Source organism: Balaenoptera acutorostrata, chromosome 3 (assembly GCF_949987535.1).
Source record: "Balaenoptera acutorostrata chromosome 3, mBalAcu1.1, whole genome shotgun sequence".
NCBI lineage: Eukaryota > Metazoa > Chordata > Mammalia > Artiodactyla > Balaenopteridae > Balaenoptera > Balaenoptera acutorostrata.
The window spans coordinates 136,635,416-136,663,171 of record NC_080066.1 but is presented as its reverse complement, the minus strand read 5'-3'; the positions used below and the strand labels follow the sequence as shown (position 1 = coordinate 136,663,171).

Here is a 27,756-nt window from a genome sequence, read left to right as displayed (position 1 = left end):
TCTTCACAGGTTACTGTGAGGATGAAATGAGATTATGCATGGGTAATGATTAGTACAATGCCTCAAACAAAATAATTGCTCATAAGTATTATTTTTATGATCCCCACGCACCACTACTCCCCAGGTGAAAAGCACCAGAGGCTCTTCTGCTGCATTACAGACTGCAAACACACATGTGTACATTATTCACCTGGCTTGCCACATCTCTTCATTGGCCACAGATTCCCAGGAAGATGGAGCAAACCTGCAGTTACAAGAAAACGGTAACATGTTTCTGCTAGCTACCTTTATTGCTGTGGACATGTAATTCTTGTTTTATAATCTTACAAGGCAAATAAAATAGGCTGCATCCTGAAGTACTGATAGAGACCAAAATAACAAACTTATTCTCCTAGAAAAATTTGATCATTAGGAATTTGAGGTTTTGGTAAATGTATTCTTAATCTGCATAATGAGCCCCAGTGCCTCACGGGAGCAAACTAAAGATTAGTGGGAAGAGGCCGGAGGCATTTGGGGAGCCAGCTGTTCCTAAGAACTGTCAGGTGGGCGATGGGGCAGGGGTGAGGCCTGGGTCACTCTATGGACACAGCTAAGAGCCACTGAGCTGTAAAGACAGGGGACTCCCGGCTTGGATAAGTCATTGCTGGAGCTAGGATGCTGCTCCAAAAACACTGGCTGAACCATTTGCTGATTATTTTCACTTAATTAAAATTTCTTTTATTACGTATCTATTTTGACAGAATGGAGTGATGCCATGTACCTGTACTGTCGTCAGCTGTTTGGAGAACAGGTGATTTTCTAACTTTTCCTCACAATGGTCACAGAGTACTTTTTTCTTTGGCTGCACCGTGCAGCTTGTGGGATCTTAGTTCTCTGACCAGGGATTGAACCTGGGCCACGGCAGTGAAAGCGCTGAGTCTTAACCACGGGACTGCCAGGGAATTCCCGTCACAGAGTACTCTGATGTAGAACTACTTATCCAGATCTCGCTGGTGCACAGCAATGTGGTCTATTTGCTCATATTGACTCAAAAAACTTTGGGGGCTTCCCTGGTGGCGCAGTGGTTGAGAATCTGCCTGCTAATGCAGGGGACACGGGTTCGAGCCCTGGTCTGGGAAGATCCCACATGCCACGGAGCAGCTGGGCCCGTGAGCCACAATTGCTGAGCCTGCGCGTCTGGAGCCTGTGCCCCGCAACGGGAGGGGCCGCGATAGAGAAAGGCCCGCGCACCGCGATGAAGAGCGGTCCCTGCACCGCGATGAAGAGTGGCCCCCGCTTGCCGCAACTGGAGAAGGCCCTCGCACGAACCGAAGACCCAACACAGACAAAAATAATAAACAAATAAATAAATAAATAAATAAAAGAAAATCCTTTAAAAAAAAAAAAAAAAAAAAACACTTTGGTACCATTTGTTCATATGATCTTGACTGTTGTTCTTGAATTATAAGCAATAATTATCTAATCTTTGAATAATTCATAATTTAAAAAATAGGCAATGGAGACACCTATCTTCAGATGGTGACTCGTCTTCCATATGGGAGAGAGTCAAGTCTAGGTAGAAATGCTTCCAGGAAGACTAATCATGCCCAACACGACAGACCAAGGCTGATGACAAACAACTGAAGAAAAAGTTACTCAAATCCCAGTCTTCCCTACAGAGAAGTGATCTGCCATTCTTGAAGAAAAAAAAATATGAGTTTATGCAGGTGGAAACTATCATGGGCAACAGAGTGAGTGCCTTTTAAAGCTCTGTTGCAGTTAATAAATCTCTTCCACTTTTAGGGTCTAAGCTACAGGACGGTGGACCATGTAGCGTTACAACAGCTGGAGGTGGACGGTGGCACATGTTTAACTACTGTGGTGCCCACTCAACCACCACCACCCTTCCTCCATCTCCAAGCCTAAGGACAAGAAATATATGTTCTCCTTCTCTATTACAATACTCTGTGGGCAGCAAATAACAATATTAACTACTACTAAAAAAAACACAAAATATATCAAATAATTAAAAGGCATCTCAAAATTTAGTAAGTTTTTTAGGCACACAAAATGGCTATACACTGATGAAAAACATAACTGCTCTCCATACCTTCCATAGTCTTCAGTCCAGTTATAGATGTTTCTCGTAAGTTTAATCCACTCCTCAGGGTTGAATACAATCTCCGAAGAAACTAATTTGTCACAAGAACCCCATGGCCAAAGTGAATAGTTCTTTTTCCAGGTTGGGTCGCCTTCATGAATTCCTATGCAAACAAATGTTTCTTTTCTATTGAAAACAGAAAAATATGCATTTTTAACTTAAAGTTCTAAATGTTAAAGTATAACTCACGAAGGGTCATTTCTGACTCTTTAAACCTCGGTTACCAATAAACCATTTGTGAACACTTTGGTTTATTTAAATCTTTCCCAAATAGATTGTTTTAAATTTACACTGAGGGACTTCCCTGGTGGTGCAGTGGTTGGGAATCCGCCTGCCAATGTAGGGAACACAGGTTCGATCCCTAGTCCGGGAAGATCCCACATACCGCGGATCAACTAAGCCCGTGTGCCACCACTACTGAGCCTGTGCTCTAGAGCCCGTGAGCCGTAACTACTGAGCTCGCATGCCACAGCTACTGAAGCCCACGCACCTAGAGCACGTGCTCCGCAACAAGAGAAGCCACCGCAATGAGAAGCCTGTGCACCACAACGAAGAGTAGCCTCGGCTCGCCACAACTAGAGAAAGCTCGCACACAGCCACAAAGACCCAAAGCAGCCAAAAATAAATAAATACATTTTAAAAATAAATAAATTTACATTGATATTAGTGTAAAAAATGCCGTTTGGGAGGTTGAGGGGAAGCACACAGATATAAATGATAAAACTACCTGTTTGTGACATTGTAAGAAATCACTTGCGGATAAGCACTGTTACAAGGAATGCTTCTGTGGTTCTGTCTCATGTGTAAATATACATATTATTTGATACCTTTAAGATTGTATAGGTGGAAATATGTCTTCATAGTAGTAGTAGTAGTAGTAGTAGTAGTACTACTACTACTACTAATCTCTCCTTCCTCAAATTTCCATTGCATTTTATTTTTAATCTCTTTTAACATTATTTTATTGAACTTGTTATCTTCATTTATAAATCTTTCTGAGAAGCCCAGAAGCATCCTGAGGATAGGCTCTCTATCTCTGAATTAATTCTAAATCCCACATAGCATGATGCAGAGCTAATACACAATATTTGCTGAATAAAATAAATTAGATTTGACTAACTATTCAGATCTTCAAATCCTGCAAAAATTAGTAATAGAAATGGTTTAAATAAGCTTGGCTCAAAAACATTATAATTGACTGGTTCTATTCCAATTTTTGGTGTATACCTTAACAGCTATTACCAAGTAGAAAAAAAAAAGGAGCATGTTAGGAGCAATTACTTGAAAGTAAAAATTTCATGAACTTTGAAACAAGACACTTCTGGCTTAGATTTTGGATTTTTTCCACCATGTATTACCTCTATGATTTTGGGGAAATTACTTAATTACCTATGTCTGGTCTCCTCATCAGTGAAATTGGTATTATCTTTCGCAGCTGTTTAAGATTAAATGAGATATCTGACATAAAGTAAAACATAATAGAGTTCTGGTTCTAGGGAAGATGGAGTCATCATATTCTATTCTGTCTCTCTCACTGCACACAACTATAATTTCTGAACAGAAGACCTGGAACAACTATCTGAAGACTCTGAAAAGTAAATGGTAGAAAGAAGATTGAAGGAAGAAAGCAGAATTCTAAGTTCCACCAAATCCGCAGTGAGTTTATCCCTTTTCCCCTTTCAGGATTACCTGGCCTGGACTCAAAGGAAGTCTGAAACCCAAAAGTACATACCAAGTAAGGACAGAAAGAACTCCAAGAAAAGCCTGGCCCCCTCCCTTTTTCCTAGCCCAAGGGGCAGGAAAAGGAACTTGTACGGACTGGGGAGAGCAGAGGAAATCCCCAGGATGTTTTCCCTTCTTTCCTTACCTGGGCACCGGGCAATACTGTGCCAGCAGCAGCACAGTTACAGCAGTGGCAGCTGGGCAGGTCCCTATAGCTCTGAGGAAGGGGAACACTTCTCGCTAATCAGAGGAGCTATGGTTCCAAAGGCTGGGAGCAAATTCCTATTACTCCTCCACTGGGTGAACGTGAAGACAGATCAAGAGAAATTATACAATTTAAATAAAGAGAAAAAATACTGAGAAAAATGTACAGAGTTTAGGCACCTGTGGGACAATATCAAAAGGTCTAACCCTGGTGTCATCAGAATTCCAGAAGGAGAAGAGAAAGAAGGTGGGGCAGAAAAAGTACTTAAAGAAATAATGTCAGGGAGCTTCCAAATTTTGTGAAAGACATAATCTTTCAGATTCGAGACACTCAGTAAATCCCAAGTAGGTTAAACTCAAAGAAATTCATGCCCAGATACATCATAATCAAACTGCTGAAAACTAAAGACAAATAAAAAATCTTGAAAGCAGCCAGAGAAAAACAACACATTTCACACAAGGGAAACAATGATTTGAGTAACTGCAGATTTCTCATCAGAAACCATGCATGTCAAAAGGATATAAAATAACATTGTTGGGCTTCCCTGATGGCGCAGTGGTTGAGAGTCTGCCTGCCAATGCAGGGGACACGGGTTCGAGCCCTGGTCTGGGAAGATCCCACATGCCGCAGAGCAACTAGGCCCGTGAGCCACAACTACTAAGCCTGCGCATCTGGAGCCTGTGCTCCGCAACAAGAGAGGCCGCGACAGCGAGAGGCCTGCGCACCGCGATGAAGAGTGGCCCCCGCTCGCCGCAATTAGAGAAAGCCCTCACACAGAAACGAAGACCCAACACAGCCATAAATAAATAAATAAATTAAATTAAATAAAAATAATAAATAAATAAATAAAAGTTAAGCACACACACACAAAAATATTGTTAAAGTGGTGGGGAAAAAAAAAGAACTATCAAGCCAGAATTCCATATCCAGAAATATCCTTCAAATATGAAGGTGAAATAAAGACATTTTCAGATACAGGAAAACTAAGAGAATTCACTGCTAACAGTCTTGTTCTAAAAGAAATGCTAAAGGACTAATTTCAGATGAAGAGAAATGATACAAGAGGGAACTTGGAATATCAGGATTGCAGGAAGATCAACAGATCTGGTAAATATGTGGACAAATATTTTAGATTATCTTTTCTCTTAGATTTAAAAATATATGTATGATGGTTGAAAACAAAAATTATCACATGTCTAATATATTTGACAACTCAATCAAAAGTGGGGAGGTTAAAGGAACTTATATGCCATTAAGGTTTCTACAGTTCACTTGAAGTAATAAGTAGATTGTAAAAAGTTAAGTATGTCTGTATGCTGTAATTCCAAGAGCAACCAGTGAAAAAATTTACCAAGAGACATAGTAAAAATAATTTAATATGGAATACTAGAAAAAATCAAAGTATCCCAAAGAAAGCAGGAAGGGAAACAGTGGAATGAAAAACAGAGAAACAAACAGAAAACAAATAATAAAATGATAGATGTACGTCTAAAACATATCAATGTTTACATTAAATGCAAATGATCTGAATACACAGTGAAAACATAGACATTGTCAGAATGGATAATAAAACAAGAGCCAAATATGTACTGTCTACAAGAAACCCACTTTAAACGTGACATAGGTGGTTAAAAGCAAAAGGATAAAAAGAGAAATACCATGAAAACACTAATCAAATTAAAACCAACCAAAAACCCAGAAGGATTTTTTTGTAAATATAGAAAAAGGTGCAAATGCAATTCAATGAAGAAAGAATAATGTTTTCAACAAATGATATTCATATGCAAAAAAGACCTTTGTTCTAAGCAACCCCCTTGCAAAAATTAACTCAAAAGGGACCATTGATCTGAAATGTAAAACATAAAACTATAAAACTCTTAGAAGAAAACATGAGAGAATCTTTGTGACCTGGTATTAGGGAAAGAGTTCTTAGATATGAGATCAAAAAGTATGATCCATAAAATAAAAAAATGATAATTGGATTTCATCAAAATAAAGAAACTTTTATCTGCAAAAGACACTTTGAAGAGAGCAAAAAGACTGGGAGAAAATATTTATGAATCACGTATTTGACAAAGGATTTGAATCTAGAATATACACAGAACTCTCAAAACTCAATAGTAAAAAAACAAACAATCCAGTAATCCCACTCCTAGGTATGAAAACATATTTACACACAAACGTGTGCATGAATGTTTATAGCAGCTCTATTCACAAATGCCCCAAACTGGAAACAACCCAAATGTCCTTCAACAGGTGGATGGATAAACTGTAGTACATCCATACAATGGAATACTACTCAGTAACGAAACGGAATAAACTACTGATATACAACAATAACTTGTATGGATCTCAAAGGCATTATGCTAAGTGAAATATGCTGGTGTCAAAAAGTCACATACTTTATGAGTCCATTTATATGACATTCTGGAAAAGGTAAAACTATAGGAACAGAGAATAGATCAGTGGTTGTGAGGGTTAGGGCTTTGGGGACAGTATGATGACACAGGACAGTGAAAGGGAGTTTCTGGGGTCATGAATGTGTTCTGTATCCTAATTGTTCCTACCCACTTGGCAAATTCTTACTTAGCCTTTAAGTCTCCAACATTTTATCCATACCACTATTATCATGCTTGCCAGCTAATACTGTAACTTATCTGTTTCATGTTTAAGGTACCACTTGACACCTCTCTGAAAGACTGCAACAGCAGGGATCACACCCATGCATCTGCAGCTAGTATAGGTCTTGGGACATTTTGAGTACCCAATATTTATTAAATAAATACTGAATGAATGCCCCTGGGCAGAATTAATTGCTTCTTCATCCATGCTCCCAGAACACTTGGCTTATACTGTCAATTAAATCATCTATTTAGTAAACACACATTGAACATTTACTGTGTCTCACACTTTACAAGGCTTTGTTAGTATAGAGCTTATGCCATCATATTATGGCCAATTGTATTCATATCTGTGTATAGATGCAACTAGATTGTAGTCTTACTTAAATCTGGAACTGTCTCACTTTATTGCCTAATACAAACTGGTACATAGTAGGTTCAATTAATGTTTATAAGGTTGAATTAAATAAAATTCACCAAAAAATGCTGATTTGGAGATGTTAATTGTTAACATTTTATTCCAAAATAGAACAATTAAGTATTACTCTCACAGCACATTTATACCTATCACCTTCATATTACTTCATGAGCCACAGTAAACTTCAGGCTCTGAACACCAAAAGTACCACATCACTAGGTTCTTGGTAAGGGATAGTTTAACTTTTACAAAGAATTTCTGAAGTCCCCTTTATAAGAGAATAGAAATTATGAAATAAGTTTTCTTCTTCACGCTCTGGACAATCCCAAGCATTTCACGGACAGGAAAAATGTTCAACACTACCACTGAAGGAGTTATTTATTCTTGACCTTAACTATGAATAATATTATGTTCTCAAGTATAGAATTCACAATTCTCTTATGTTATCTCAGCCAGCATAACTGTGGGTGTTTTTCTTATTTATAAAAATGCCTTATCCTTTAGAAAAAAATCCTTAAGCTATTTTTATATAGTGATTATTCCTGGAAAACATTTGCATTAAACTTAAAAGGGGGCCATGGTGTTGATCAGGGGGAAACTATAATTGCTCGCGATCTACCTGCAATGATTTCAAGTAGGCAGGCACATCTCCAATTCCTCTGAATTGTACTAAGATCTTATTTGCTATTCTTGCTAATCTGTCTTTATTTTTCTTTTACCCAGAACAATAACATTTATTTCTGCCTGGCCTCATTTATGCACAGATATTCAATTTAATTACAGAGATAATCTCACCGGTGACAGGGAAATAGGTGTAGAAAATTGGTCTTTTGGATGAAGCACAGCTGCTACATAAACAATTTTAGAAAAGCTTAAGATTTTAGAAAAGCTATTATATGAAAAGAGTGCTTACAGTTTATTTACTTCAAGAAAATGATAAAGATTAAATGTGACCATTCCACTAGGTAATATTCCTTCCACAGGATTCCACCGGTTCCCAGGAAATTTGACGCCTGGTAAATGCTTTGCCATCTTGGGTAAATACCACTCATAAGTCATCATCTGCCAGAAAGATAAAATATGATATCATGCTTTTAATATGTTTCTTTAAAAAGAATCAAGTTTATCAAGGACAATGAAAAGGTTCTACAATGTGGAGGTACTCATTAAATATAAACATAATTGAAAAGTACATACAAATGCAACTGAGGTATGTGGCACTGACTATTCTTCTAATGACTTAGACCTTAGGTTTCATGCCTTAAATTATAACTATCAGCCATCAATAAAATCAGCACCTAGTTTCACTTACCTCCATGCATTTGCCAGACTACCCAGAATGACCTCCCGTTCTCATGCCTAGAGAGTGTGTACTGAACTTTTGGAACCAGCTTAAATACCACTTCCTCTCAGATGCCCTCCCCAGGTCCCATGCTCCTACAGCACTTGGTACCTACCTCAGTTATAGCTCTTAGCCTATTCCTCACTAGACTGCAAGCTCCTACATGAAAGGGACTGTTTTCATCTCACTGCCTCTGCACCTATCACAATGCCTGGCATAGAATAGTTCCCAAACTATGTTTGCTGGACCTGAAATGCCTTTCTGATGGCCAGACTAGAAAACCTAGGCAAAATACAGAGATGTGTCATTACTCTGTTCTTTCATTCATTCATTCAAAAAACAAGTATTGCTCACCTAAAATGAAGAAGATATAATCCCTGCCCTTGAGAAGCTCAATTATATGATAACCTAGGCCTCAAAATTAAAAACCCTTTGGCTAAATTATCTGAATTTATTAGTAGCTCCAAATTAATTACATATCCTTTTGATTAAAATAAATCATTAGTATCAAAATTTTTTTCTTAATTCTATACTTAATATATACTTCATTCTATACTTTTATATGTACAGATTTCTTTTTTTTTTTTAAAGAAAAGACTCCTACTTACACCTTCAAAGCTTCATTAAGTTTGGATATCATCGTTTGAGCAATTATGCTTATGTTTTACTTGTCTATACAAGTCATTTAACTAAAAGTGACAAATTAATTTTAATCTAAGTGTACATTGTAAATACTCAAAAAATACTTATTGAATTAGAGTTTATTACCCAATAGTTTCAGTTCTTGGGTATAGTAACATTAATTAAATACCCACTGTGTGCTATGGCCTTACTCTTTCTAACCTAATTCTCATAATAACCTTATTATGTGAGAATAATTAAATTATATCAGATACTGTTGATTGCCCACTCAACAGCCAATCCTTTCCAACTAACACAATCCTGGTTTTAATCAGGTAGTTCTAGTGATTCTCCTTTGCTAGTGAGTAGTTTAGGAGTGGTCATGTGACCCAATACTGGTTAGTGGGGCCCAAGCAGAGGTCTGCTGGGGGCCTCTGGGGTACATGTTACTCCCAATACAGAGAGAGAGAGAGCCCAGAAGAAGCACTTTGCATGTGACGTTTGGAACCAGGCATCCATCAGTTCAGGAGACCCGCAGAAAAGCTGCCCCAGAACACTGCCCTCATGGAACCGCTTGTATTATCAATACTAAACCTCCTCTCTCCAGACTACTTGTCTTGTGAGATTAAAAACTCCATAGTTTAAGCTACTCGTAGTCAGGGATTTTGTTCCTTACATTCAGAAGCATCCTAACTTACTTATCTAATGATCATTTCCATTTTATAGATAAGGAAACAGAAGCTCTGAGAGGAAAAATCAATAGACCCCAGTCACACATCCAGGAAGTGAGAGGATGAGGACTTGAATTTGGGTCTAATTAACTTTGAAATCCAAGCTTCTCAATCATAGTAGCTGTCATCCTAAATAGTATTTAAAATCATAGTATGATACCATATTTTCAACAAATGATCTAGCTTTTGTCAGATGCTAGACTGAAGATCAAATTAATCATTTGTGTACATGATATAAATGCAAACTCCTTCTAAAAATATGTGTAATTTTCAAATTTCCCTATATTTGCAAATCTGTTTATAGTGTTCTCAAAAAATTTTAATTATTCATTAATTGAATGAAATTTATTAAGTAAGTATTGTGCCTAATAGTTTGCTCAATCAAACTAAATGTATTTTTTCAAGGTTAAGAATTTCTCTTTTCCTGACAACCGTTCTAAAAACACCAGAGAAAGATTTGTTCCCTTTAACTATTTATGGCTTAAACAATAAATTCTATAGTTTACATATATTTTTTTCAGTTCAAGAAGATTGTTTTAATAGACCTTGAAATTTTCACAAGTCCTCTCCAAAAATACTTTTGTCATAAGATCAACAAAATTTACAAATAAATTCTATAGCAGAATTGTGGTCAATAATTTCTATTTTGCATGAAATGTATACCAACCTGCAGTATGACTTATTTTATAGGCAACCTAATTTATTTTAATCCCTGGATCACTGGGAAGTGTTAATTTGAATGGTTGAGTTGGCTGGATGTAAAAAACAATTTAAAAATAAATATACAACACAACATTGTCATGGTCTGTCATGTGAACTAGAGACCTAGGATGCTGTTTGAATCTAATATGAAACACATTAATTCTTAGAACATTCAGTTTAAAAAGGAATGAAGCAACTCATGACATTTCCTATTAGTTAAAATAAAGAAAAGAATGTGATATATATTTTACCTAAGAGTGATCATAGAAACTGTACCCACTCAATGTTTTAAAAAAATAGTTCTTTAAAAAACATATGTTTTAAAATGATCGCTACTACTATATTCTAAGTGTATCTTTCATATACTTACTTCCTGATCCACTAATGAAATATCTGGCCTCAGTCCCTCACAATAATGCATGTAACGGAGAGAATTCCCTGGCAGATCTCCTCTGAGTAAGATAATTGCATCATGAGGCATAGAGGCTAGAAGATTCTTTGCAAACTTATCGATCACATAGTTGGTCCTTTGGTCACAAATGCTAAATAAAAGGATTACAAAATATTAAAATAGCAACACATTGTTTTAGTTTTAATAAGACTGGGCTTATTTCCTGCTCCACTCCTTTCCCCTCACACAATCTACATTTAGTGCTTTAAAATATCCTAACATATCTTCTAAGAGGATGCATATATTTGAAAAGGGAACACTATTAACTGGGAAAAAAAAAAGAAGGAACTAATTGTGCAATTGAGAAAAATCAGCATACTGCTTTACTTCTGGAATTCATTATCATTTCCATAAAAAAGGGAATCAGTTAGTGGTCAATAATAAGTACTTTTTTTCCTAAAAGCATATCCAATTTCACTAAAAAGAAGTAAGGTTTCTGATTCCACTTGGAGTTTAAGGTAATTTCATGTTAATTCCATTTAGCTCAAAGGAATTTTCAGAAATGCAAAAGGAAATCTGCCAGTTTCTGGCATAAATTTGCACGTTTGTCTGACTCTCTTGCACATAGAGGTTGATCCTTTCCACCACTTCCCTGGACCAAAGACTCCCTGTGTTCCTCTCTCCCTTCTAGACTCAGAAATCACTACAGAATGAGACCAATGAGAAAGAAGGGAAGGAATAATTTGTTGAGATGTTTACTTCTCTCTAGGCATTATTTGCCATTGCCAACAATAGCAGTACAACTCTTTTCAATGATGAAGTGGACTTTCTAACTTCAAAGAAAAAACTGGCATGAATTCTGAGAGCTTTCCATGAAAAAAGAAAAAGAATACAAGAAAGGAAAAGCATCGAAAAACAGAACAAGCAATGTCCTTCCTGCTATTGTCAGGTCCATTACATGTAATGGTACTGAAAAACACAGCCTGAAGTTGAATCACTGGGTTAGCCTCACAAAGCAAATGAATACTTCCAGGAACAAAATATTATCCTTGCCTTTGTAACTGATGCAACCATTTTCTACTGTGATTCCCTACATTGCAGGGCGCTGCCTCACATTTTGCCACCCAGGAAAGTTGCTGTCTATTCCATTCACCTGGGGTAAAAAAAGAATCAAAACCAAACCAAACCACCCAGTCTGTGCAGGCATCCCTGGTGTGGAACTGGAATTGCCCTAAAGACCTGAGCCACGAGAAGACTGGGATAAAAAAGGGTGAGTGGAACTTCCCTGGTGGCACAGTGGTTAAGAATCCGCCTGCTAATGCAGGGGACATGGGTTTGAGCCCTGCTCCGGGAAGATCCCACATGCCGCGGAGCAACTAAGCCCATGTGCCACAACTACTGAAGCCCGCGCACCTAGAGCCCGCGAGCCACAGCTACTGACCCTGCGTGCCTAGAGCCCGTGCTCCGCAACAAGAGAAGGCACCGCAATGAGAAGCCCCCGCACTGCAACGAAGAGGAGCCCCCGCTCGCTGTAACTAGAGAAAGCCCGTGCACAGCAACGAAGACCCAGTGCAGCCAAAAACACAAATAAATAAATAAAATAAACAGTTAAGGTTTTTTTTTAAAAAAAGGGTGGGAAACACACTATGGGCTCGGCAAACCCTTCTTTAGCTTGGAGTTGTATCTGGGACCCGCATCCCCTTCCCACAAGGCCTCCTGGTGACACAGCCTTCCTAACACCGGCTCTTCCTCAGTATTATAAAGAACATCAGTTTTTCAAGTTAAGTTGAAAGGGGGAATGTAACCTTTTAAAGTACCAATCAAATCTCAGTGTAACAAAACTCCAATGGACTCTTCCACTTCTGTAATGTTTACTCAATACTGCTGCAAATAAATGAACTATCATCTAAACTTCTACATCTTTTATGTTAGACTGAAGTTTTCATTATAATGGTTATTAAGCAGATTTTGAAAAATACATATAATACTAATAATGCATAAGGGTTAAGAAACTTTTAGAACTTTGATTATTTAAAATACTTAATATACACTACTACAGAGAGTGCTAGATAAGGGCCAAGAATTACTCAAAAGCTGAAATCTCTGAAGCATAAAGTGAATTATTTTAGGGCATACAAAAAAACCCCAAATGTCTTTAGTCTCCATCTAAGTGGTATTTTAGATCATGGAATTTTATGTACACTCCAGATTCTACAAAGCATCTCTAGGATTCCTTAGTGGAAAATATACAGATAGTTTACATGCACCACCCAAAACCTTGTTTGCAATGGCCTGAAACTACACATCACTCATGCTGAGATTCTTGTTCAAAAGTCTAAGAACCACTGCATTCAGACCAAGCTGTCTCCCTTTGAAAACTAGTGGAAGGTAAAAATAAGACAAACCCCTAGAATCTAAATATCCAAATGCCTCTGGCTTGAATGCTACTTTTCATAAAAATAACCATGTGTTACCTATAATTAGAATATATTTGGTAAATTACAAAAAGAGTTGCTGAAAGCCATTCCAGACACTGAAGCCCATTGGTGTTCAGTACTCGGTTACTCTCAGAAACAAGTGCAGCCAAACCGATGCCAGCGAGGACAGCCACCACTGCATTGCTCTGCATCCAGAATCGTTCCACCTGTGGAAGAGGCATGCAAACAGGGTGTCCAGTTGACTGGTTCATGCAATCAATCAGGTATTTATATATTTTAAAAATATATTGCATGTATCTAGTTGCCTATGCCTGTGTCATTTAGGTCTTCTTAACTGACTTCTCCAACCTAACTCCATGTCACTTTACTTTTCAATTTTCAAGCATTCCTCCTTCCCTGTTTGATGTGTGGATCTCCCTTTTTGGATCCACACATTCTTTTCTATACTGCAAACTTCATCTTGAACTCTTTATTCTAACATGCAAAGCAGAAGAGGTGGAGAAATGCTTTTGCTTAACTCCTGATGTTTCCTTCCATGTAGAGAAGCTCCAGTAGTATTAACACTCCTGGCCTCTCTCTACCCTCACTTATTTCTTCCTGAAGGACTGTAGGGACTGAGCTGACTGGGGAGTTTGGGAGCTGGCACTGGGCCTGCATAGCCCTCCTCTTTCCTCTCTCTTCCTCTTGGAAGTGAGCCGCCCATAGGAAGTACTTGTCCAGGGGCAGACTCTGGGGTGAGGTGAGCTGGGGAGGGGAGAGGCCTGCCCTGTGTAGCACTGCCTGTGACTAGCCCATCCAGGGATGCAGGATGAGGAGACTCCCTTCCCCACAGATATTAACCACATTCTCCAATCTCAGCATTATGGGTAACAAAGGTGATTCTCCACCCAATGTACTTACTGGTTTATCTTGTTCTCAACTGATTCAGAACTCAGGTGCTCAAGTAAGGTATTATTCATCAGGCCTCTTGAACACACACACACACACACACACACACACACACACACACACACACACACAAACTGTTTCAGCTGTTAAAAAAAGAGCTATCTACATTTATATAGTTTCTTCTGTAAGGAGAAGAAATACCCTAATCTCACATATGGTAGTCAGGGAAAAACAAATATACTTGCTCTTTTGCACAGGCTTGGACTGGTGAGGTAAGAAATAAGGGAATGTGTTGGTAGAGCCCCTAATTACAACCCATATTTCTTTGCTATTTTTAAAAAAAATTCCAGGAGAAATGCAGTAGTACCTATATCTGCAAGCACACATATAAAATGACTCACTGAAATCTACCTTACATTTATTTTTCTATTTAACTACTGTGTTAACTAAACAGTGCTTCCTGCCCCCCTCCCCCCCCCCAAAAAGAAGGCTTAGCCTTACTGGTTCAATAATTTAAATTTTGATTTATAATAATGTATATACAATTTTAACTATTTCTGAGATAACTTGCTCTTCTACAAGATTCATGAAAGACAAATTTGTACATTCTTCACTAACTTTCTGGTCAAAGGATATATCTAAGTAAAACTTACCACACCCATGAAAAGTGGTTTTGAAATATCTAAATTTGCCCTCCAAGCAAAGAACAATGAATAAATGCAAAACATTCCAGTAAAAAGCCATACTAATGATGAGTTCTGTCTGTCCCTATAAAAAAAATTAAAATATGTCCAAAATTATTTATGTGACATGAATATCAATAATAATATTACATAGTTTTAAACTATGAAAAAAATATTTGGAACTAAAAAACTTTCCATTTTTAAGCAGGAAAAAAGAAAGATCTTAGGTTTAAAAATATGAGTTGGAATAGATAACCAAAGCATAGTAATAAACCATACACTGCACTACATATTGTCGACAGCATAATTTGGAACCATGCAGCAAAAGATATGAAGTTAAAATCTGCAGAAGAAATATAAATTACTAATCTTGTTAAATTTAAGATGTAATTAAACATATGCAAAACAAAAGAGTAATTTCATGCATCAAAATAATAAAGATTTAAAAATGACAAATCTCAGTGCTGGTGAGAATGCAGTTGTATGAGAATATATGTTAGTACAATGTTCAAGAAAAGTTAATTTGATAATATATATCAAGAGCCTTAAAGAAAATATTCACATTCATTGACCCAGTAATTTGACATGTGGGCATAAATTTTTAAGCAAGAACCAGAAATGTGGATAAGAATTAATCCACAACAATGCTTTGGTATTACTTATAATAGTGGAAAAAGTGGAAGCAATCTAAGACCCTCAAATAGGAGGACATTTAAATTAATTGTCCTAGGTTATAGTATGGAATATTATACAGAAATTTAAATGATTCTAAGTATCTCTTATGGTATGGGAAAAAGCTCAAAATATAATGTTAAGGAAATAAAACTATAAATGTATATACAAATATATATTTACATAAAATACACTCAACAGGCTAGAAAGTAAATGAACAAGAAATTAATGGAGGTTAACAGTGCTATATTTTTTAGGTTTCCTTTTATCATTGGAGGTTACTTTTTTCTTCACGGGAGTTCAAATAATTGTTTGCCTCTTTTGCAAAGCAACAATAATTGGCTATGGGATAGTAAGAGATCAAACCAGAAGTTTAAGATATCAGATGGCCCACCTAGTTAGATTATAATATACTGTTCAATGTTTCAAAGTCATTAATTTATAATTAGAAAAAAAACCTAGCAAAAAAGCAATACATATTTGCCTTAATAGAACTGGTTAGAGTCATTTATTTGGAATATAAAATACTACTGGCAATGTTCTATAATGACATACTGAATATATTAATTCAATTAATGAACATGGGAAAAATAATGGAAAAAGGAATTACTTTACTCACTTTCTTACTAAACATATATTTGCCCAAACTGCAAGGGCTTGAATGTTGAGTGAGAGTTGGGTCCTCATATTTGTCACCTGAGAACTGTAAAAGACAATCTAATTTATTGTTGGCAAAAAACAAATTTGTTAGTTCAAAATAAAGCATTCTTTATAGACTGTATCTGATTATGCACTGAATAATTTTAAGGCTTTGAGTCAGATTTTAAAATTATTTTGTATTCTTTTAAATTTGGGAGAAAAAGTACCACAAGAAAGAGTTAAACAGTCTAAGATATTTTCCAGTTGTAACATTTGGTTAACAACTTACACAATTTGACCTGAGATAAGAACAAATAATTATTTGGTATTTTTGATATTGGTATACTATACTGATATCATAAACCAATTTGCATCCTAGATTAGTTTGATAAGAAGTCATGTGAAACTGAAAATAAAACAAGTCAAATAATTTTCTGGAGATCCAATCATGAAGAAAAAAGGAAAGAGAAGTGATCTCTAACCATCCTTTTCTAGGTTATCTTCTTCCGTAAAAGGCTTCCTTGTTTTCTATACTATTTGGTTCAAAAAATGTTTAAGCAATCTCCAAGAAATGTATTTTTCCCCTACAATTAATCTAAATTCTTTCATTCACTAATAAGCATTTTCTAAGTGTTATCTGAGTTCTCAAATAGCTCTAGCAGTCTCCAATTTTTAAAAAAGAAATGACTCTATACACTATCTCAAAGAACTTTCTTCTCCCTACTGGCAATTTTACTGAAGAAAATGTGATGCCATAATTATGGAAACCACACAATGTGTATTTTACTAATGGAAACTTATCTACTATGAGAAGATATCCTTACTCATTTTCAAATACACTTGAAAAATTGATTCCAGCATGAGGCCCATTTCAAACCATTCTTCAAAAGGAATGAAGTCAGTCTCAAAATTTATTCTTGGAGATCTGTTGCTTAAATGTAAGCTCTAAAACATGGTCACTGCCTAGGGTTAGATTCAATAATTTCCAGTATGCAATTCAACAGGATTCCAATTTAAAGATATGCATGGAGAAAGAATGTAATTTGCTTGACTGGAAAAGAGTAGATGATTAGGTTCCATCATGTTGAAGGATTTTCTAGTAAGTTAATTATGAGTTGCCTTTCTCAATACTCTTGTCCACCTGAAACAATTAAAGACTAGAAATTTTCTCACTCATTCAGAGAGTGCTAGGATTATGCCCCCATACCATATTATGATTTCGTTTGAGCAAATAGTGTCGGTGTGAGTGGTCATCACTCTTGTCAAGCCTTTTTTTCTAAGTATATGACCTAACTGCTATTATTTCAATGTAAAGGAGGCCTTTAAGTTCCCCAATAAATGACTTTTATGTGCAACTAATGAAAGTTAGGTGCATGGTCTACGATTAGTCTTGAGGCTTCTCTGGAGTTCATGTGGGATTGTTAAGACAAAATATACTAGTGATCCTGAATGTGATAACAACTTCGAAGGTAGGTAGAAAAGAAAGGTAGGTAGAAAAGAGCAGGCAGGGAGTCTTGGCATGGAGAAAAGCAAAACAATGGAGAAGCCCAGAGACACTGATAAAGTTGTCTTTATCTTTAAAACAGGAACTGAGCTTCTTGCTACCTTCTTCCCAACAGAAAAGAAAAAGGAGCCACAAGTCTCTGTCAGACATAAAAATAAATATTTAAAGTCAATTGTAAGAACCTCAAAAGGTTATATAAGAATAACTGGTGGCAGGGAAATATTTTCAAGATATAGTATTAAATGAAAAACAGCAGGCTAACAAAACAGAGTATACATTATGATTACATTTTCAAAAACAAGCAAAAATATTAAAAATATTGGAAGGATATAGACAAAAATGTTAATGGGTTAAGAACAGTGGTTATCTCTGTATGTTGGAATTATAGTAATTTTAATTTCTTGGTTTGCTTACCTGTATTTGCTAAATTTTCTGTAATAATTATGTATCATTTCTTGGAGTAAAAAGAAAGTAATTTAAAAAGAAAAGAAGGAAGTATGGAAGGAAGCAAGCAAGCTAGCAAATGAACAAGACAGAAACTGTGAGAACCTGTGAACTACCTCACATATAGATTTGAAATATTTTCCCCATATTTTTAAAATAGTTTTCAAGTAGTCCTGTGAATTCCATATTAATAGTTAGGAGATCACTTTAGTGTTAGAGAAACCTATTCATCCCTAATTTTATATTGAAAATATTTTAAGAATATTACAGAACTGGTATGTATATTTTTCAAGTTGCCTTAACCTGTATAGTTTTCTTTTTTAACATCTTTATTGGAGTATAATTGCTTTACAATGTTGTGTTAGTTTCTGCTGTATAACAAAGTGAATCAACTATATGTATACATATATCCCCATGTCCCCTCCCTCTTGTGTCTCCCTCCCACCCTCCCTATCCCACCCCTCTAGGTGGTCACAAAGCACCGAGCTGATCTCCCTGTGCTATGCAGCTGCTTCCCACTAGCTATCTATTTTACATTTGGTAGTGTATATATGTCAATGTTACTCTCTCACTTCATCCCAGCTTTGTATAGGTTTTAAAGCAAATATTAACCCATTTTTCAAAGAACTCTAATAGATAATATAGATGAAAATATATTTGCTGGCTCTAATAAGGCTGGATGTTTAAAAATATGCAAGTCAAAAATAGAGCTTATGGACAGCTTAAAGGAAGTCTTAAAAAACATTAAATAAATTAATGTTTGAAGAATTAAATGAATATAGCTCAAACCAAAATAACAAGAAAATAATCGTTCAAACTGTGCTAAATACAATGTTCTAAAATGTCTCCAAAAGAAAGACGATATAAACAAAGAAAAAGTTATTTCTAAAGCAACAATACATTGGGTAATTTTGTATACAACTGAAAGTTGAAACATTTTCATTTTATATATTCTATTTAGTCTCCTAATAGTCTTATTTACTGTTTTATTTATTGTTCATTTTAAGCTTTATCTTATTGAAGGAAATGCTGGAATATTTGTCATTATACACAAAAACTGTTAACCACAGAGGTGAAAACTACATCTCAGACGTACTGCTTCACAAAGAGATAAACTCAGAAATCCCTGAAATCATTTAAAGGAACTAATAAAGAATTCATTTAAAAATAGTTTAGGATATTTCATACTCACAGCAATATTTCAGACATACTGGATCCTATTTCCGATTTGGCCTAAACATAAAAAAGTTTATTTGCATAAGCATTAAACTGAAGCTTTGGTAGACTATTGTGTTTTAATTACCCTGATTTAAAAGATACATGTTTAAATATACAATGCAACTTGTCTCTTCATTCAAAGTGTTTACTTCAGAGCCTTATTGGATTTTTTAGGAGAAGTCAGTGAAAACTAAACACAGATATCCCTTAGGAATAATTTCAGAGACAATAATTGGCTAAAAATCAGTTACACTCTTCCAGCAGGAATGATTAACACATTAATGAACTAACAGATTTTACACTTTCATTACAAAGTCTCTTTAAGCTCTTTTTTTGGGCACTTTGGTTAAAGCTCATTATCGCCTGCCTGTAATTTCACAATTATGTGTGAATTATACACATTTCAAATCTGGAATGGCCCTCAAGCAATATTTCAATGGAATAACCATGTAAGTAAACCAGAGTATAAATTTAAAGTACCAAACTTTCTAAGTCAAAAAATAACAATTATCCTTTTATTAAATGACTTTATTATGAAATACCTCCTACATACAAAAAACATACATAATATATATTTAGGGAATAAAGAGTTTTAAAAAATCTATAGACTCACCACTCATTGAAGAAACACAACTGCACGAATACCATAAGGCATCTCACAAAGCTCTCAAAGGGGCTTTCTTATCCCCCAGTGGTAACTGGGGGATAAGAATTTTGTGTTAGTTATTCCCCTACTTTCTAAAAATATATAGTTTTACTACTTTTTATGTATCCTTCAGCAATAGACTGTTTAGTTTTTGCATGGTTTAGAATTTTGTATTAATGTTATCATATAATATTGTAGTCTTCTGAGATTTGCCTTCTTAAGACACAAAAAGTGCAAACCATGAAAGAAAAATCAGATACAACTGTCTACCTTAGAATAAAAACCCATCTGTTTATCCTTTCACTTTTCAGATAGCCATTACCTACAACCACATTTAGTGTTTTCCCCTAATTTATGTCTTAGGGAAAGAAAGGCCTTTTGAAATTCTTTAGAACATACAGTTTCCATTGAATGAGATCATATTTTATGAAGCATTTACATATTTAGATCCCCCACTGAATACTAACATGAACACTGTTCATCAAATATGTTTTAAAAAAAGAAACAAATATACTCATTAAGGTATATTAAAATTTTTGAGATTTTTTTCCCTTTAATCATTTCCAAATTTTTTTTTTTTTTTTTTTTTTCCAAATATTTTTAATCACAGACCAAGAGCCCAAAGTGATACCCAATGCTAACAAGACTGAAATGCTTCACCTGCTGGAAGCAGTCTTTTTACTGCTTGTTATCCTGAAAAATATATTCAGGATATACAACAGGATGATGTCGGATTAAGTGATTCATTTTTTTTTCTAACATATGTGAAAGGCTACATTCCAAGGGGCAAGTCTGCTATACAAATAACAAATGAAAATTCCAGGTACTGTCACTGATACAAACACTGATTTTTTTTCTTTCCACTCCAGGTCCAGGCAGAACACTGAAGTTTTGCCACTTATTTCCTTAAAATGGCTTGAAATATAAATTTACCAGACTGAATGTTCCATATTCTTCCCTGAGAAAATGTGTCAAAAATCCTAGCAATGTTGTCTGGTCTCCCCAGGTCCAACGGGCTTGATGGAGGTAGGATGAGATAGGAAGGTAGATATAGGGCAGCAAACCAGCAGAGAGGTACAGACTCAACTTCAACAAAAAGCCCAGGGAGAGTTCCTGCATCAGAGCACACGGTGTCACATGTATAATAATGTTTATTTTAGTCAGATTCATCCTGGAACTTCAAGAACACATCAAGGAAAACATCAAATATGTTTACTCAGAGCTGATCTCTCAATTTATATTAAGTCACCACAGAATACGATGTTAAACTTTCTGATTACTGTGGATTACTAGAAAATTGCATCAGTCTGAATTCCTTTGCATGGCAGGTGAAATCTGAGTGAAGCAAATAATATTAGCAAAGACTCATGAGTATCATGTTTAATGCATCTTTTACATTTAAAACCATGTCATGACATGCAGCATTGCACAGCTGGATAACCCACTTGGAAGTGATTACAGTGTCTGGCTGTTTTTGAAAATGCCCAAAATATTGTTCTAATACTGATACACTTCATTCCCATCATCAGGAGCAGACTTCAACTATATACTTTATTATGACTGTACATTGACAATATGTTCTTTCTACAAGTGTTTTGGACATTTCATGGAAATACTTGGCACAAATGAAGCTAGCTTTTAAGTAACATCCCAGTTCATCCAAATGTTCTTTTTTCTCAATTTACATAGGAAGGAAGGAAATTTGTTGTTGCATGCAACAGTCTTGCCTCAAGGAGAATATATTTCTCATCTTCACATTTTTAAAACAAAGGACAACACTGCCAAATTTTTATAAAGATTAAGTCCAGAAGAATTCTGGTATACTAGAAAGATTCAAATAGTGGTTGCTTTAGTAACTGGGAAAGGGGTCCCTTACAAATATTGTGATTGGAAATTGCCCATTTTTCCTTTACAAAAAAGGAAAATTCATAGGTGACAGTGAATATGAGTACCAAAGTTTGCATTCACCAGAAGTAGAAAAGCAGTTGACTTCCATCAGCATTTTCAAATAAACATTCTTAATTGAAAACGGAGTGTTTTTATTATAGTACTAATTTTGTTTGACATTTCTAAAGTGGTAATGAGATTCATAAAAATGATGGGATGAAAAAAGTGTAAGAAATAACTAATTTAAAAATATGCCTTTGGGGCTTCCCTGGTGGCGCAGTGGTTGAGAATCTGCCTGCCAATGCAGGGGACACGGGTTCGAGCCCTGGTCTGGGAAGATCCCACATGCCGCGGAGCAACCGGGCCCGTGAGCCACAACTGCTGAGCCTGCGCGTCTGGAGCCTGTGCTCCGCAACAAGACAGGCCGCGATACTGAGAGGCCCGCGCACCGCGATGAAGAGTGGCCCCCGCTTGCCACAACTAGAGAAAGCCCTAGCACAGAAACGAAGACCCAACATAGCAACCAATCAATTAAATAAATAAATCTTTAAAAAAAAAATATGCCTTTGCTATTCTTAAAAGTAGCTTTAAAGAAAGTAAATGTTTAGATTTTGGCAGTTTCTGCATATTATAAGGTTCAGTTTAGAATGGCAAGATGCAGTTGCTGCAGAATTTTCCTTTTGTATGGGAAATAAACAGGGAAACAATCACATGAGAACTATTTCAGAGAGTGCAGGAGAGTGGTTCTGAGTCCCAGCTGCACATATACTGGAATCACCTGGGGAACTTTTTAAAAATATTAATATCTGGGCCTTACCCCCAATCAATTAAATCAGAATTATTTTAGGGTGCTGGGATCACACACACACACACAGATACCCACAGACACACACACATGCACACTCTCTCTTACTTACTTTCTTAAAACTTCCCAGATAATTTAAGTGAGCAGTCAGGGTTGCAACCAACTGACTCAGGACTTCCAGCTCTGCCTTAGATCACCTGACCAGTGAGATCCAACTCCCTGTCACTTCACTGGTAGATCTTATTTTCTAGCCTCTGCTCTTTAAATAATGAAAATAAAAGGTCCTTTGAAGAGTCATACTTCCCCAAATTTCGTCATTCATCAGTAGCTGATCTAAGTACAGAGTAAACAGGCTCTCAGACCAGGCTCCTAACTTGTCAACTATGAGTCTTGCATGTTTTATACAAGAATACGGCTCTCCCTTCAAAGAACTAACACAAAAGATTTGCTTTTTAAGTTCATGCCAGAGAATGTACCTCTCTGATATCTAAATGCACCTCCTGTGATATCAGAAGACTGGCTAAGAGTGACACCATCAAGATGGCAACATAAATCATTCCCAACTTCAGTCCTTCTCACAAAACACCATCAGCAACTATCCATAGACATGGCCACACTGTGAAAATCCCAGAAACTGGGGTTGAGGCTAAAGCATACTCCTGGACCACAGAGACTGAGAAGGACCGCTTTCGAAGTGTCAGGGGGCACTCTGACCATGTCACCCCTCCGCTAGGCCAGCACAGCACTGCACCAGGAGGACTTCCCTAGGACTACAGTTTTTCCAGTGGGAAAAGAGAGCCCAAGGTGGATATCCAGCTCCCCCAGCATTGCAGGATGCTTCCCAGGAGGCTCACTCAGTTCTCACCTCGCAGGGACCACTGGGGGGATCTTCAGGGCTCAGCCACTGGGGATCAGATAGAGACGGAGAAGGGGAGCAGGCCTTACAGCAACCAGTCTCCAATCTTGGCAGACCACGTTCCTGCTTGCAGCAGTGCCAGAGCAGAGATCTCAGCCAGCAGTTCTAACCATCTGCAGAGCCGAGCCAGTGGCTGATCCCACTCTAAAATAATTCTCATTTAATGGATGTGAGTCATATATTAACATAATAAAAGCTATGTAAGACAAGCCCACAGCTAACATCATACTCAGTGGTGACAGACTGGAAGCTTCTCCTCTAAGATCAGGAACGAGACAAGGGTGCCCACTCACCAGTCTCACCACTCATGTTCAACATAGTAGTGGAAGTCCTACTTAGAGTAATCAGGCAAGAAAAAGAAATAAAAGGAATCCAAATTAGAAAGGAAGAAGTGGGAATTCCCTGGCAGTCCAGTGGTTAGGACTCCACGCTTCCACTGCAGGTGGCAGGGGTTCGATCCCTGGTGGGAGAACTAAGATCCCACAGGTGGCTCAGCAGGGCCACAAAAAAAAAAAAAAAAAAAGAAGAAATAAAATTGTCTCTGTTTGCAGATGACATGATCTTATATAGAAAATCCTAAAGATTCCATCAAAAAGCTGTTAGACCTAATAAACAAATTCAGGAAAGTTGCAGGATACAAAATCAACACACAAAAATTAGTTGTGTTTCTATATAATAACAATGAACTATCTGGAAAAGAATAAACTATCGCATTTACAATAATATCAAAAAAGATAAAATGCTTAGGAATAAATTTAACCAAGGAGGTGAAATATCTGTGTACTGAAAACTATAAGACATTAATGAAAGAAACTGAAGAAGACAGAAATAAATGAAAAGATATATCATGTTCATGGATTGAAATAATTAATATTGCTAAAATGTTCATACTACCCAATGCCAGCTATAGATTCAATGATATTCCTATCAAGCTTTATATGAAATAAATAAATAAATAAATAAATAAATAAAGCAAGCCCATGTTTTCTGATTCCATAAATGTCATAGTGGGCATAAATAAAATATTATGAATTTTCATTTTTACTCAAAAACTTACCTTCTCTTTTAAAAGTCGAAAGAGAGTCCATGGTATTATGCACAAAACATAGAGTACTATTGTGTGCTGATTACATAAGCTAAGGCCACAGCAGAAAGCACCAATTTTAGCTATCTGAAAATAAATAAAAGAAAAAATCCAAGTTAAAAATTCACCAAAAACAGCACAATAGTAAAAAACTACTCTTTATATTAAAGCTAAGCATTTGTACGATAAGTCAGGTTAAAATCAACCTCTTAGATGCAAACAGTCATGCTTTAACATGCACTAATATTTATCACCATTATTTTTTATTATTATTTTTCATTCTCATCAAATCATTGCAGAGTGACCTTAAATTATTGTCTTCAAACTAAGTTTTAGAAAGTCCTATATGATGACATGTCCTAACAGTAACAGGATATTGTGTAATTCTCATTCCAGTGAAATCTAGAACTGAAGTTCAACAACTCTGTTTTACTTTTTCTCCTATTGAATTAAATAAATTGAATATAACACTTTTATTTAGAAACCTGGTTCTCTATGGGTGGTCTTTTTGCTATTTTTGAACATGTGTTATTTTCATAATCAGAAAAAAGTTTATTTTAAACAAAAAATAAACTCTAATAGCACCACAGGTTTGTTTATGGAAGCCACAGATAAACTTTTATATTCTTTTGTTTCTATAATCTTTAATGACACAGGCTGCGCATATACTAAGATGATCCAGCACTCTTCAATGTATAGACGGTAAGCCCTTAGAAGACAGGGTTCCTCCACATTTCAAATTATTTTGATGATAGTGTTGGCCTTAGAAGTCACTGTAATCTCTTTGGGACTACTTCATTTTATAGTTGATCCTCTCCTTTTGGTTAAAAAAAAAAAAAGTGCAAATTTGATCTTTTTTGCAATTAGAGAATAAGTCAATGTGCCATAATGGTAAATAATCTAAGGTAGTCAACCTAGGACTTGGCATCTTAAGATCACGCACACACACACACACACACACGCACACCCACGCACACGATGGTGGATTAACCAACAAGTCTATCTTTCCCATAGGACTCAAAAGGGATTTCAGAATACCCTAATTCTCCAAAAAACTTCTGAACTCTGAAAGAAAAAAAATTTCATGTTTTATAAAGGCTCTCATGGTTCAGAGTAAAAGAATTGAGAATATTTTCTCTCTCAACATGCCTAGATTACCTTGACAGTAATCAGAATAGATAAACAATATCTAAACCAAAGTTAAAAAGAAATAGAGCATCTGTCTAAAAATTAAAACAAAAAGTGATTTCACTTTGATCAAAATAGGTTACCTTTGATCTTTCTTGTGCAGTTGTTGCCTCCTCAAAATGTACAGTAAGAGCCATAAGCAGCCCCACAAACAGATTGTTTAAGCTAAAAACCTCTGCTGCAATGGACCACTGCCATGTTAGACGAGAAAATGAAAACACCCCCGCAGCAAGGATTCCTCCAGCATATGAGCCAGAAAGCCTGCAAATACAGATAACATGAAATCTTCTTTCCCAACAAAAAGAACCGACTTTATTTTCCTTTATGTGAACTGTAGCAGCAGAAATTATGACAGTCGCCCAGCACTATCCCAACACATTAGATGGTTGATACATTACTTCATGTAATAATTCCTTTCAACAGATTTTAATTATGAAGTCCATATATTAACCTATTAACAAACAAATGAACAAACCTGCTTGGTATCCTATGGATTGGATGAGGTTTAGTTCTCAGATGTAACCTTTAGGATTCAAGCCAGTTCAGAAAGCCTGAAGAGACAGTAGCTAGAGAGATAACAAACCTGTGTCATTTTTCTTGCTATTTCTAAGAAGAAGAATGATAACGACTGGTTAAGACTGATATGTGTTTAATTGTAAAAATTAATGAAACAGCAGAATATCTGTTCAGGAACATTCACTTACTGTGGAATGTTTGGATCTAGGTACTTCCTACATTTATCTCCCAACGTTTGGCAAAATATGTCTTGGTCACAATATTTGGTGCTTTTTTTTTTTTTTTTTTTAATTTTTTTTTATAGCTACTTTATTTTATTTATTTATTTATTTATTTTTGGCTGTGTTGGGTCTTCGGTTCGTGCGAGGGCTTTCTCTAGTTGCGGCAAGCGGGGGCCACTCTTCATCGCGGTGCGGGGACCACTCTTCATCGCGGTGCGCGGGCCTTTCTCTATCGCGGCCCCTCCCGTTGCGGGGCACAGGCTCCAGACGCGCAGGCTCAGTAGCTGTGGCTCACGGGCCCAGCTGCTCCGTGGCATGTGGGATCTTCCCAGACCAGGGCTCGAACCCGTGTCCCCTGCATTAGCAGGCAGATTCTCAACCACTGCGCCACCAGGGAAGCCCTTAAGATCTTGTAAGCTAGATTCTTAGTTTCTGATGATTTCTTCTTTACACAAAGTCAAAGTTAAAAATGATGTATCTTTTAAAGAGAACGATGGGAATGTGAATTTTAGAAACCCTGAAGAATCAAATACTACACTTGGAAACAAATTCCTCGCCCCCAAATGCCAACAAGAGCCCCACATTTCAAATCAGTCAAGGAAACTGGATCTCAATTCAGAGATAAGATTTGAAACTGGTAATGTGGCATATCAAACCAAAACAACTTCCTATTTCACTATAAATCTAAAGCTATGAAAATTAAAGCTATTACTGAAAATCTATTGCTTACAAGCATTATTCAGCAAGCATCTCTGTGTCTAATAATTATGATATTATATGGCCCCAGGTCATTACTTTTTAGCTGTATTGCTTTGTATAAAAATTATAGGGCTTCCCTGGTGGCGCAGTGGTTGGGAGTCTGCATGCCAATTCAGGGGACACGGGTTCGAGCCCTGGTCTGGGAAGATCCCACATGCCGCGGAGCAACTGGGCCCGTGAGCCACAATTATTGAGCCTGCGCGTCTGAAGCCTGTGCGCCGCAACAAGAGAGGCCGCGATAATGAGAGGCCCGCGCACCGCGATGAGGAGTGGCCCCCACTTGCCGCAATTAGAGAAAGCCCTCGCACATAAGCGAAGACCCAACACAGCCATAAATAAATAAATAAATAAATAA

The 27,756-nt window shown here is 36.6% G+C and overlaps 1 protein-coding gene across 4 annotated transcripts in view; it reads right to left on the bottom strand.

Moving 5' to 3' along the window:
- TMEM260 (transmembrane protein 260) overlaps positions 1 to 27,756 on the bottom strand; it is a 60,881-nt gene that overhangs the window by 6,687 nt on the left and 26,438 nt on the right. For 2 of the 4 annotated variants that reach the window (XM_057543461.1, XM_007192912.3), the window contains exons 4-14: positions 25,989 to 26,166; positions 24,691 to 24,804; positions 20,959 to 21,138; positions 19,354 to 19,394; positions 16,194 to 16,277; positions 14,873 to 14,987; positions 13,368 to 13,537; positions 10,873 to 11,044; positions 8,020 to 8,168; positions 2,090 to 2,266; positions 191 to 244 (exon numbers count right to left, since the gene is read on the bottom strand). In XM_057543461.1, the coding sequence (XP_057399444.1) occupies positions 191 to 244; positions 2,090 to 2,266; positions 8,020 to 8,168; positions 10,873 to 11,044; positions 13,368 to 13,537; positions 14,873 to 14,987; positions 16,194 to 16,277; positions 19,354 to 19,394; positions 20,959 to 21,138; positions 24,691 to 24,804; positions 25,989 to 26,166 (1,434 nt within the window). The remainder of the gene's footprint in view (positions 1 to 190; positions 245 to 2,089; positions 2,267 to 8,019; positions 8,169 to 10,872; positions 11,045 to 13,367; positions 13,538 to 14,872; positions 14,988 to 16,193; positions 16,278 to 19,353; positions 19,395 to 20,958; positions 21,139 to 24,690; positions 24,805 to 25,988; positions 26,167 to 27,756) is intronic. The other 2 variants (XM_028169241.2, XM_057543460.1) reach the window with 2 other exon arrangements.